We start from the raw sequence: 13,125 nt of genomic DNA on the forward strand, positions 1-13,125 counted from the left end.
TGATACTTTGGTAACAATGAATATAACTCTCCTTATGGACTTACTTTTTAGTTTTTCAATCTTTCTCCTCATCCTAAAACCAGTCCATCAAATACCTTAGGCTCTCTCCCATGATCCTCATAATAATTTTACTTGGTATCATGGCTTAACCCAAGTTCCAGAATTGGTGTCCTCTCTGAGCCCCATTCCACACAAACAAAATTTGAAATATAACTTACCAAATTTAAATTTTGTATATTTCTTTGTTTCATACAGGAGCTGGAGGAGTTTTGGGTTTATAGAGCCCTTTTGGTAGAGCTCACCAAGAAGCTGACTTACTGTGTAAAGGCAGAGCTAATCCCTCTCATGGAAGTGACTGGAGTTTTAGAGGTCAGTAGTGGAGCCCTTGTGGCACAGCAGTTAGAGTTTGGCTGCGAACCAAAAGGCCGGTGGTTTGAATCCACCAGCCACTCCTTGGAAACCCTATGGGGCAGTTCTACTCTATCCTATAGGATCGCTATGACTCAGAATCGACTGGATGGCGACAGTTTTGTTTTTTTAGCTTCCCAGTTTCCCAACTGAGATTATTTCAACTAACAGAAAAATAAGGTTTGCTATTTAGTGAAGTCTTACCACAGGGCAAATAACAACAAAAGCCTTTTCTCTCTCGTCACAAGAGTCTTTTGTTTTGTTTTTTTTAAATAAATTACTGCCATAGCCTCCCAGAATTCCTCTTGTTAATCTGGAAGTAGTCCTCGTGAAAAATCACAGTTGGCAAATAAAAAAAACAGCAGTAGGGATGAGACAACTATCCCCAAGTATGTTTTTGCTACCACTTCTCCGCAGCGTCTCTTCCTCTCCAGTGAAGGTTACCTCTGTCCATTTAGACTCAGTGCTTGTGTAAGGTGGTGGTGAATTGGTGGCAACACGGGTCATTTACATTTTCTTAGTAAGTGAGAAAAACGTCCTCAGTTGGTTCCTCACCTTTCTATTTTCAACCAACCCTCAATTTGCATTCTCCATTATTCAGTCTTTGAATCAGGGGAATAATACTGCTTGTTAAAACAAACAAACAAACAGTGGTCCCCTGAATAGATAATGAGACCATTTTAAGGACATTGGACTAGAACATTCTGCTTAGGGATCTGAAGTTTGGCCACTAACCTAAGGGCTTTAATGGGTTTCTCATTCCCTAACGGCAGCACGCATCAGTTGACTTAGACAAAACAGACTGAAGCCACCCAAATGCATCTTTAAAAATTCCTCAGAATTCTCATGTGTTATCTCCTCATACTTACTTTATTATCTTGGTTTATTCCTATCTCCTGCATTTGAAATTTTTTCCCTTGAGTAAGACATTTAATTTTTTTCTTCATCCCAAACTGTGATCTTAACTGATTTTTTAACACTTTCAGGGTCGAGCAAAACAATTATACAATGCTGGATACAAAAGTCTAATGCACTTAGCTAATGCAAATCCTGAGGTGCTAATAAAGACAGTTGATCATTTATCAAGACGCCAGGCCAAGCAGATTGTTTCATCAGCAAAAGTAAGCAAACAATTTTTTAACCTTTATAATATTTTATAGTATTTTCATTTATACTTTAGACATAAAAACATTTAACATTGCATAACAGTTTACATTCTATAGGCACAGAAGTATATACTCACAATATATGGATAAAAATGATGCATCTGTTGTGAAAGAAGGCTTGCTAAAAAGAGAAAAAGAACCTTTTAAAAAATAAAGACATTTTCAACGATTCGCTGTAGTACAACAAAACCTTAAAACTGTTGAGTTCTACCTCCTGGCACCCTCTTCACAGAAGTCCTTTCCTCAGCATTCCCAATAGCTGGTCTTCTCACCTTGGAACGCCTTCGTTGGCAAAGAGGTTACAACCTCAAAAATTAGATTATTCTATTTTTGGACACGTTGTTGTAATGTTGTTAGTTGCCATTGAGTCGGTTCCAATTCACAGCAGCCCTATCTATGTACAACAGAACGAAATGCTGCCCGGTCCTGTGCCATCCTCACAATCGTTGCTTTGTTTGAGCCCATTGTTGCAGCCACTGTGTCAGTCCGTCTCATAGAGGGTCTTCCTCTTTTTCACTGACCCTCTTTCTTACCAAGCACAATGTCCTTCTCCAGGGCAGAGCCCCTCCTGATAACATGTTCACAGTACATGAGAAGAAGTCTTACCATCCTTGCTTCTAAGGAACATTTTGGCTGTACTTCTTCAAGACAGATTTGTTCATTCTTTTGGAAGTCTGTGGTATATTCTTTGCCAGCACTGTAATCAAAGGCATCAATTCTTTGGTCTTCCTTATTCATTGTCTAGCTTTCACAAGCATATGAGGTGATTGAAAATACCATGGCATTCTCTTACATAACTACAGTACAGTGATCAAAATCAGGAAGTTAACATTGATTAAATACCATTATCTAATCTACAGACTTTATTCCTGTTTTACCAGTTGTCCCAATAATGTCCTTTATAGTACAAAAAAGTTATAGTCAAGGTCCAGTGCAGGATCACATGTTGTGTTTAGTTGTTATATTTCTTTACGTTTATTTAATATGTAACAGTTCTTCAATCTGTCTTCGAATTTACAATCTTGACATTTTTTTGAAGAGTACAGGTCAGTTATTTTGAAGACTGTCCCTCAGTTTGGATTTGTCTGATGTTTCCTTGTGATTGTATTGAGGTTATGCATTTTTGGCAGGAATACTACAAAAATGCTATTGTGGCATTCTTGGTATATCAGGAGCCACATGGTGTCACTTACATCACTGATATTAACTTGATCATTTGGAAGGTGCTGTCTGCCAAGTTTCTTCATTGTAAAGTTATTATTTCTTCTCTTTGTAATTGGTAAATATTTTATGGGTGGATTCTTTAAGACTATGTAGGTATACTCTTCTTCATTAAACTTTCATGCACTCATTTTAGCGTCCATTGATGATTTTTGCTTGACTCGGTTATTTCTACAATGTTTGTCAAATTACGATTTTCTAACTCCATCGTTCCTTCTATATTTATTTATTGGCATTCTATGAGAAAGAGCTTTTCCTTCTGCATTTATTTGGCCATTTGTTTGTACCAGTATGGACACATGGGTTCATACTTATTCAGTAAGTTATAATCTGTTACTATCATTACTTATTTTGATGCTCAAGTGGTTTCAGATTTGGCCAGCAGGAGCTCCTGCAAGCTAGATTCTGTATCTCTTTTACCTGTCCCCATCATTTTTTGAGTACTTTCTTACGTTTTGGCCGTATCTGTCAGGGTCCAGTTGCAAGACAGAAACCACACAGTAATTTGAACAGCAAAGTTTAATATGAAGAATGAATAACTAGTAATAGAGGTTGGCTTCTAGGGGGTAAGTAGAACTGTATACAAGGAAGGATAAATTTGAGAGAGGTTTTACCACCCCACTCCAACACACACACACACACACACACTATCCCCTAAGGATGGTGTCTTAGTCATCTAGTGCTGCTCTAACAGGAATACCACAAGTGGATGGCTTTACAAAGAGCAGTTTATTCTCTCACAGTTCGGTAGGCTACAAGTCCAAATTCAGGGCATCAGCTCCAGGAGAAGGCTTTCTCTCCCTGTCGGCTCTGGAGAAAGGTCCTTGTGATGCATCAGTCTTCCCTTGGTCTGGGAGCTTTTCTTCGCAGGAACCTCAGGTCCAAAGCATGCGCTCTGCTCCTGGCACTGTTTTCTTGGTGGTATGAGGTTCCCTCCTCTCTGCTTTCTTCCCTTTTTATCTCTTAAGAGATGAAAGGTGGTGCAGGCCACACCCCCAGGGAACATTGGATCAGGGATGTGACCTGGGTAAGGGTGGTGTTACAATCCCACCCTAATCCTCTTTAACATAAAATTACAATCACAAAATGGAGGACAACCACACAACTCTGGGAATTGTGACCCAGCCAAATTGATATACACATTTTTGGGGGGACATAATTCAACCCATGACAGATGGGATTCAGACTTCACTGGAGAGGATGTGATTGTGGCTCACTGGATGACAAAAAGGTTCACTGAGGTGCTGCATCCAAGGCTGGAAAGCAGGAAACTACTCACTGAGGTGCCAGCAAAACTTCCCAGAAGCTACTTGGAGTGTGCTGTTGAACTTGCTCGGAAGCCAGCACAAGTATTTATGGAACTTGTCAGAAAGCTGTCCGCAGGGGTACTGTTGAAACTCATTGGAAATGAGCACCACTGGGTGTCTGGCATAGCAGACAGACACTGTAGGAGCAATAAGATAAAGAGCCAGAACCAGGAAGAGAAACCCTTCCTCCTACAGAGCCCCTCCAGTGCCCTCTACTGAGAATGCTTAACAATGTACTAGCCTATAAAGGAAAAACGTTTACAGGATCTAACTCTAGTATCTCAAGTAGGACAATGAAGGATAGATTTGGAGCCAAAAGGCAATGAATAAATAACTGGCACTCTGGTACAAGATGTTGCAGGTTCATCTTTTCCTTCCCTTGCCTTCACCATGGCATCAAATTATTTTTCCAAAGAGCCCTAGTTCCTTTCAGTGAAGATGATATTTAGAAACCAAGTTTTTGGAGCTAGATGTGCTTATTGTTAGAGACATAATATTGATTCTAGGTTCTCTCAGCAGACAGAGCCCACCTATAGCTATGCATTTATCTATGCTTATGTATAAATATATTAAAGGTCATGAACACATATTGATAATTCCAATTCTAATTTTTCTAGTTATATATTTCTGCATAACAAAGTTTTACCCCAAAATTTAATGGCTTAAAACAACCATTTTATTTTGCTTGTTCGTGTAGATTAGGAATTCTGGAAGGGTTCACCTAGGTGGTTCTCAGTTGGGATCCCTAGTCATCTGAAGGCCAAATGGGCTGGATGTCCAAGATGGCTCACTCCATGGCTGGCAGTTAATAATTAGGTGTTATCTGGGGCTGTCAGTGGGAGCAACTACATTATGGCTTTTCCATATGGCTTGGGTATCTCATGGTATCTCATAGTTCTGAGTTCTGAGAGTGCGCATTTCAAGAGGCCAAGGCAGAAAATGAAAGAAATCTTCTGACCTGACATCAGAAGTTGTGCAGTGTTACTTCCGATGCATACTGTTAGTTACTAGGTCATTAAAACCAGCCCAGATTCAAAGGAAAAAGAATTAGATACTACCTCTACATGAGAAAGGAGCCCTGGTGGCACAGTGGTTAAAGTGATCGACTGCTAATTGAAAGGTCGGCAGTTCGAAACCACCAGCTGATCTGTGGGAGAAAGATGTGGCAGCCTGCTTCCGTAGAGATTTTCAGCCTTGGAAACCCTATGGGGTCACTATGAGTCAGAATCTACTTGATGGCAGTGGGTTTCGTCTGCATGAGAAGAGTGTCAGATAATTTGCAGTCATCTTTAATGTCTGTCCTATAGTCACAAATTATTTACATTTCTCCCACATTCAAAATATACTCACCCTCAAAAGATTTATTCTATTATAGCATCAGACTTAGGTTCTGGGTCTAGTATTTCTTCTAAATCAAGTACAGGTGCAGGTAATGTTCCTCAAGTGCAATTTCACAAGTACAGTTCCTCTCAGTCTGAAGATCTGTGAATTGAAAAGACACCACATACAATGGTGAAACAGAGCTAGGATAACCACAGTACACTCCTATTCAGGAAGAGGGAAAATGGGAGACACATAGCAGTTATTCTAAAACTCAGTCAAGCACATGTGGCCAGTTCCATGATTAGGACACAGCTCTACTCCCTTGGAATGATTCTTCCTGACTTTTGGTTCTCTCCACTGAGTCATTCTTCCTTTTCCATAAGAAATGCCCCATATTTGCAGCTGGGTAGTTTGTCAGCCTGCTTCCTGCCCTTAGAAAGTTCATGGATCCAAAGGCCTTTTTTTATTTTGCACTGAATCTGTCCCTTTCATTCCAGTCTGATATAATTTATTTTAAAACATTGTGAGCTTCTTATTTATGTATTTATAATCTCCATGTAGCTTTAGTTTCTTATAGCATGATTGCAAGGAAGGGTCTATCTTAGTCATCTAGTAGGGGTGCATTCAGACAGCAATCATTCTAAGAAACCAAGGCAGAAACTGTAAAGCTTCTTTTAACCAAGCACTGAAATCATGCAGTGTGATTTCCACAGCACTTGTTATTGGTTAGGAGTGAATCACCACGGCCAGCACGGATCCAAGGGGAGAGTTAGAACCCACCTCTCAATGGGAGGAGTGTCGAAGAATTCCCAGTCATCTCTAGTCCACCACACTAATACCACACTATTGGATTCATTATAGTTTTCCCTCTTTTCATATTTTTAGTTCCTTTCTCTAACAGTGAAAAACCTGGCTCCTATTTTCTTCAAAATATTTATCTTTTTCTCAGTCCTAGAATACCAAAACTATACCAAACTCACTGCCATCAAGTCAATTCCAACTCATAGCGATTCTATAGGACAGAGTAGAACTGCCCTATAGGGTTTCCAAGGCTGTAAATCTTTATGGAAGCAGACTGCCATATCTTTCTCCAGCAGGGCGACTGGTGGGTTCCAGCCGCTGACCTTTAGGTCAGCAGCCTAGCACTTTAACCACTGCCCCACCAGGGCCCCTAGTCCTAGAATACACAAAGTAAATTCAAAGTAAGTAAAATCAAATTATACAGGTGCAAAAAGCAAACTTACTATCTAGAGTTCAGTTTTTATAATTCTTTTTGTCTTTAGTCTGAGATAAAATTGAAATAATATGCTAAGATGTTTCTCGGGTTTTTTTTTTTCTTTTCTTTCCCTGCTTCAGTGTTGTTATGTTATTCATTTGAAACACAGTTAGATTCTGTTTATATTCCATTTTAATTCTTTCTTTCCCATCCTTAGGACTTTTTTTTTTTTTTTTTGAGTATGTAAAACGTTAACCTCTTTTCTCTTTCTTTAAATTCAAATAGTTTTTTTAGGCTATATCTTCACCGACTTTTATTTGTGCAAGTTTTCTTGAGTTTAAGTTTTAAATACTAGTTTTATCCATTGTTTGTTTTCTTTAGGGCCTCTCTCTTTGTCCATCTTACATTTCAATCTCTCTGACCTTTTTTACTTCTTTCTTTATCTTGTTGTCATTATCTTGTTTGTATTCCTGCCCTTCTTCAATGAACCTAATTAAGTTTTTACTTAAATCTGTTCTTCCTTGGACACTTATATTTAGTTTTTCTTTTTGATATGATTTTGCCTTTTTCTTCCATTTCTTTCCTGAGCTCAATCAACTTTTAGTTCATTTTTTTCTGTTTTTTTGGTTTATTTCTGTTCTGAATTTGGAGACTTCTTATTCAGGGTGTGTTGTTCTTTTTTTTTTTTTTTTCATATCGCCAAATACTTACTTGAGAATCTTTAATTCCATCTTGAGTGTTATGTTACAGATTTTTCTGCTTCGTGGTTTGCTTTTAGGGAGGGACTTTTTTTTTTTTTTTTTTAAACTAGAACTCAGGTTGTGCCTCTTGATTCCAAGTATGCTGTTTGTTTCATTCTTTCTTTCTTTCTTTTTTTATTGTGGTAGAAATATATATAACAAAACACTTGCCATTTCAACATTTTTTTACATGTACAATTCAGTGACATTAATTACATTTATCATGTTGTACAACCATCACCTATCTGTTTCCGGATTTTTTTCATCACAGTTAGCAGAAACTCACTGCCCCCTAGGCAGTGACTCTCTTTTCTCCCTCACTTCCACCCAAGAGAGGGAAACTTTTATGTGCTGAAGTGCTTTGATTCTCATTTGCTGTTTTCTTTTTATATAGTAGCTTTGTAAAAATGAGAACTGTGTATGCCTCTGTGTTTCTTGGACAGGGCTGGCCATCTGGAGTAGGTTATGAGACTACAAACTCGAGCTCTCTCTTCTGACAGTGTAGTGAAGTGTGGTTTCTTTATTGGATGACTTTTGTCTCAGGGAGGGCGCAAGGAGGGGTCTGTCTTAGTCATCTAGTGCTGCTATAACAGAAATACGACAAGTGGGTGGCTTTAACAAACAGAAATTTATTTTCTCACAGTCCAGAGGGCTAGAAGTCCAAATTCAGGATGCTGGCTCTAGGGGAAGGCTTTCTTTCCCTGTTGGCTCTGGAGGAAGTTTCTTGTCTCTTCTGAGCTTCTGCTCCTGGGCAATCTTCTTATGGCTTGGCACCTCTCTTCCCCTCATTGCTGCTCTCTTCCTTGCTTGTTTAATCTCTTTTATATCTCAAATGAAATTGACTCAAGACACACCATGCACTAATCCTGTCTCATTAACGTGACAAAGACAACCCATTCCCAGATGGGATTATAACCACAGGCATAGAGGTTAGTATTTACAACACATATTTTTGGGGGACACAGTTCAATCCATCATATGTCCTTTGTTGTTTTTTTTTTTAATTTCCTTTTTTCCTGCCCTGAAACTCATTGCCATCTAGTAGATTCCGACTCATAGCAACCTTTTTGGACAGAGTAGAACTGCTCCGTAGGGTTTCCAAGACTGCCACAGCTTTCTCTCATAGAGCAGCTGATGGATTCGAACCCTGGACCTTTTGGTTAGCAGCTGAGCGCTTACTCACTGCACCGCCAGGGCCCCTTTTTTGTCCTGCAGGATACTAAAATTTCCCCTCTTCTGTCTTTTTCTGTCACTATTCAGCCTCCGAAGGGTACCTCTCTGTTTTTACCTATTCTCTAACCCAGAAGCATTGCTAAGGCTGCCTCCTAGAGCCCCCCACACACTTTAAGTTCCTTTCTATTAACAATGCATTAATCTACCAAGATTCTTTTTTTTTTTTAAGGATACACATACTAGGGTATTCTAGTATCCAAAGAGTCAGAAATAAACAAACCTAAATGATCATCATGAATAAAATGGTTAAATTTTCATACCTTGTTGGGCTATAGAACAATAATGATAAATTTATATGAATCAACATCACAAAAAGTTTATTGGGAAAAAATTGCTAGTGTAAATATGTAATATGAAGTATTCATATGCATTTAATTTTTAAAAATTTTTTATTGTGATATTAGGTGGAAAGTTTACACAGCAAATTATTTTCCCATTCAATAGCTTGTACAAAGTGTTTCATAACATTGGCTTCATTCCCCACAATGTGTCAGCACTCTCCTCATTTCCATCCTAGATTCATCATTTCCTTTTGTCCTGATTTTCTATCCTTCCTGACTTCTCATCTTTGCTTTTGGGCAAATGTCACCCTTTTGATCTCATATAATTGATTGTTCTAAGGAGCACGTTCCTCTCAGGTGTTAAATTGTTTCTTTTATGGATCTGTCTATGACTTGGCTGAAAGCTTGTCTCCGGGAATGGCGGCAGTTCCAGTTCAGAAGGATGTCTTAGGGCCACCAGTCTCTGTCAGACCAGTAAGTCTGGTCTTTTTTGTAAATTTGGTTTTTTGTTCTACAATTTTTCTGCCATTCTGTCCAGGACCCTCTGTTGTGGTCCCAGTCAGAGCAGTCTAGTCGGTAGTGGTAGCCAGACACCGTCTAATTCTTCTGGTTTCAGGATCGTACAGGCTGTGGTTCATGTGGTCCATTAGTCCTTTGGACTGTTTGCTCCCTTGAGTCTTAAATTTGCTTCACTCTTCTTTGCTCCAGATGGTAAGAGACCAATAGATGTATCTTAGATGACCACTCAAAAGCTTTTAAGACCCCAGACACTACTCATCAAAGTAGAATGCAGAACTTTATCTTTATGAACTATGTTGTGTCAGTTGATGTAGATGACCCCCAAGTTACCAAGATTCTTTTTCAGCATTTTTGCACTTGGAGTAGCCTTTCTCTCTGAAGGTGATTTTAGTTTAATCTTAGGCCCTCTGTTCCCCTCTTCTCTCATCTATGTGGTTTTTTTCTCAACCACACTTTGATCTCCACAAACACATGGGGTGGGAACTTGAGAAATGACTCTACTGGAAATTGGTGTTTTGTTTTTTTTAACTGCAAGTAATTTGAGGTTGATGGTGTTTCTCTGTATTCTAGTAATGCTGATACATGGGTTCTGTGTAGTTTATTTGTTGTTCTTGTTGGTCTGTATTGTTTTTAGAGGATGTGTTAGGAGATTTGTTCTGCATGGTCACCATTACCTCAGCTACTAGAAAGCTAACCTAATTACATTTTAATCTCTTTTATGTAATGCTATGTAATGCTATGCAGGGAGCCCTGTTGGCATAGTGGTTAAGTGTTCAGCTGCAAACTGAAGAGTTGGCAGTTTGAACCCACCAGCCACTTTGCGGGAGAAAGACATGGCAGTCTGCTTCTGTAAAGATTACAGCCTTGGAAACCCTATGGGGCAGTTCTGCTCTGTCCTGTAGGGCCGCTATGAATTGGAATTCTACTTGATGGCAATAGATTATACTAATGCTATGCTTTGTATCAAATTGGTTGAGAGTGTTTTTATTTTTTCACTTTTGCTTTCTTTTATATGATTTTTTCCTCTGTGATTTTTCTAAACTTTTTATTATGACAGTTTTGTAACAGAAGTAATACGAATACTTCACGATCTTATACAAATACCAGCATTTTATTTCTAAATATTCATTGACATCTATGTGCCATGTTTAGAAATGCTTTTGTTTTTTCTAATTAAACATGTTAACTTTACGATCTTGAATAAAACTTTTCTTTTAAATGTGAATAGGTTTTTAGAAGATAGTATATTACATTCTGAGGAATAATAAAGTGCCTATATAAAATATAACATTTTCAGGGGGTAATTAAATTTTTGCAAAATTGTCTTAGACTTTATAGATTAAAAGTTAATTTTTAAGTGGCTGAGTCTTCAGTAAAACATCTGTGAGAGTATTAAAGCTCCTTTATTTTTGGTATACTAAAAGCCATGGTCAGCTAAAATGGCTTTAACTAAATGCGTCAGCCTCATTTGCTATAATCGCTTTTCTTAAGTGCCCATTTTTCAGTCTCGTTATTAGTTTTTAATGTCCAGATTACTGATGTATAAGAATTTAGGTGTCTAATAAATGGTGGTAAAAATGTTGGCAGTTCTCTAGCAATGCATATTTTTGTTCCATGTCTTGATTTTTTATTATAGATGCTGTTACTTGAAAAAGCAGAGGCTTTGCAAGAAGAAGTAGAAGAGTTATTGAGATTGCCTTCTGATTTCCCTGATACTGTGGCTTCTCCTATTGAAAAGGCATGAAGCTACCTAATGAGCATTTTCAAAAATGAATTATTTATTGTGCATGTATTTTATTAAAGATTCCCCATATTTTATAAAAGAAAAAAATACATTTTAATTATACATTAGGAACTATGGATGATGTCTGAGTATGCCTCTCACCCATAATTATAGTAAACTTCCCACTAATAATCCACCTTGTTCAGTACTTACACATTCTTTTTCTGCTCAAAAATCTATGGTGCTCACCATAAAATGAAATCCAACTTCCTCAATATATCCCCAACCTACCTTTGTAGCCAGATCTTTCATTATTCTCTTACCATTTTCCTGCATCAAACTAGACTATTGCAACCCCAAGAATCTTCCCTTTGATTCCCAAACCCTCCATTTCTTGGATGCTTTATTCTGTTGCCAGTGATGAAAATTATCTTTAAAACACACCATCTACTTCAAGTGTCAACTAAAAATGCTCAAATGCTGTTACCTCTTTGAGATTGTCCCAAGCTCATCCGTATCCCCAACTCCTTATGTGAGTGCTATTTCCCTCATTGTGGACCTCTCATTGATGCCCATATCTTTTTTCTACTCTTAGTTTATAGTCTCCCAGAGAGGTGAAATCTGTTTTATTAATCTTTGTATGCCACAAAGCACCTATCAGTTTACTGCACAAAGTAGGAAGCTCTCTGAAGAATGAATACTACCTAAATCAGTAATTTGAAGATTCTCTTTAATCACAGCTTAAATATACCCTCTGCCCACTTTCTGTTCAGAATTATAGCTCAAATGTAGATGACCCTGGTACAAGCAAAAAAGGGTGATAACTAGCTATATTTATGAGTATGGAATTGGTTTGGTCAAAATTCTACTCACCTAAGAGATGTCCATTAGAAACTTTGCAAATAGATCTACAGACAAGTTCTTCATACCTTAAAATTTTAGACCATGATAATATGGCAGTCACTTACCTAGTACTTTCTGTATACCAGGCACTGTTGTAAGTGCTTTATGAGAACTAACTAATTTTATCCTTACAAAAACCCTAAGAAGCAGGTACTGTCACTATCCCCATTTTACTCAGTTATAATAGGTAAACTGAGACACAGAAGAATTAACTTGGGTAGGTACTAGTTAGTAGCAGAGCAGAGATTCAAACCAGGCAGTGTCAGTCTGAAATCCATACACTTAATCATTATTACTTTGATAGAATTTGTCTCTTTAATCCCTTCCTTAGTGTCCCTTTCACCTGGCCTTGATGTTGTCCTCAGCATTACTTCCCATACTGCCCTCCTTCCCCCCAATCTTTACATTTGTTTACATGAGCCAAACTATGGCATCGTAATGTCTTAGTAGAATCTTGGGCTTTCCCACACATGTTCCATTTGTTGCAGCTAAAAAAGATCATAAAAGAGCACCTGGCTAGCCTGCTGGCAGCTTGGGCCAGGTACTGAGGTATGCTCACAGTGATCCATAGTCTGGAATTCAGGATATTTTTAAATCTAGAAACTCCAGTTTTATTAGTTTGACCAAGTAAGTAAGACTCTAAATAAGCCCTGACTCTTGCTGACCAAATTTGTAAAAGATTGATTTATCATCCCAAATTAATTTATTAACTTAAAATTGGAGTTAAGGAGTACCTGTATAGGAACTAGAATTTGAGGCTAGTATTTGAGTCCAGGACAACTCCTACCCCTACTCCTTATCAGTGTTTCTCTAGGTAAATCTAACTGAAAGGCTGTGTCAATTGTAATGATGGGACATTAGGCCTAAAATATTAAAATGTAAAGAAGTTGAAACAGTTTAGTTCTAGAGAAGAATAGAAAAACAGACCAGTGGGAACATAGTGGAGAGTCAAAATAGACCCAACTACAGTTTGAGGATTTAATATATAATAAACATGTTTTTTCTGTTTCAAGTGATAGAAGCCCAAGTATATACCTTATTCTATCCAGGTTTCAGGAGCCCTAGTGGCGTAGTGGTTAAGCACT

At 38.1% G+C, this 13,125-nt stretch overlaps 1 protein-coding gene across 3 annotated transcripts in view; it reads left to right on the forward strand.

Moving 5' to 3' along the window:
- HELQ (helicase, POLQ like) overlaps positions 1–11,265 on the forward strand; it is a 44,996-nt gene extending 33,731 nt beyond the window's left edge. For all 3 annotated transcript variants that reach the window (XM_012559896.2, XM_023725715.1, XM_012559898.1), the window contains 3 exons: positions 256–369; positions 1,395–1,529; positions 11,051–11,265. In XM_012559896.2, coding sequence (XP_012415350.1) covers positions 256–369; positions 1,395–1,529; positions 11,051–11,158 — 357 coding nt within the window. In that variant the 3' untranslated portion in view covers positions 11,159–11,265. The remainder of the gene's footprint in view (positions 1–255; positions 370–1,394; positions 1,530–11,050) is intronic.
- The last annotated feature ends 1,860 nt before the right edge of the window (positions 11,266–13,125 follow it).

This window comes from Trichechus manatus, unplaced genomic scaffold, assembly GCF_000243295.1.
Source record: "Trichechus manatus latirostris isolate Lorelei unplaced genomic scaffold, TriManLat1.0 scaffold00374, whole genome shotgun sequence".
Classification (NCBI taxonomy): domain Eukaryota; kingdom Metazoa; phylum Chordata; class Mammalia; order Sirenia; family Trichechidae; genus Trichechus; species Trichechus manatus.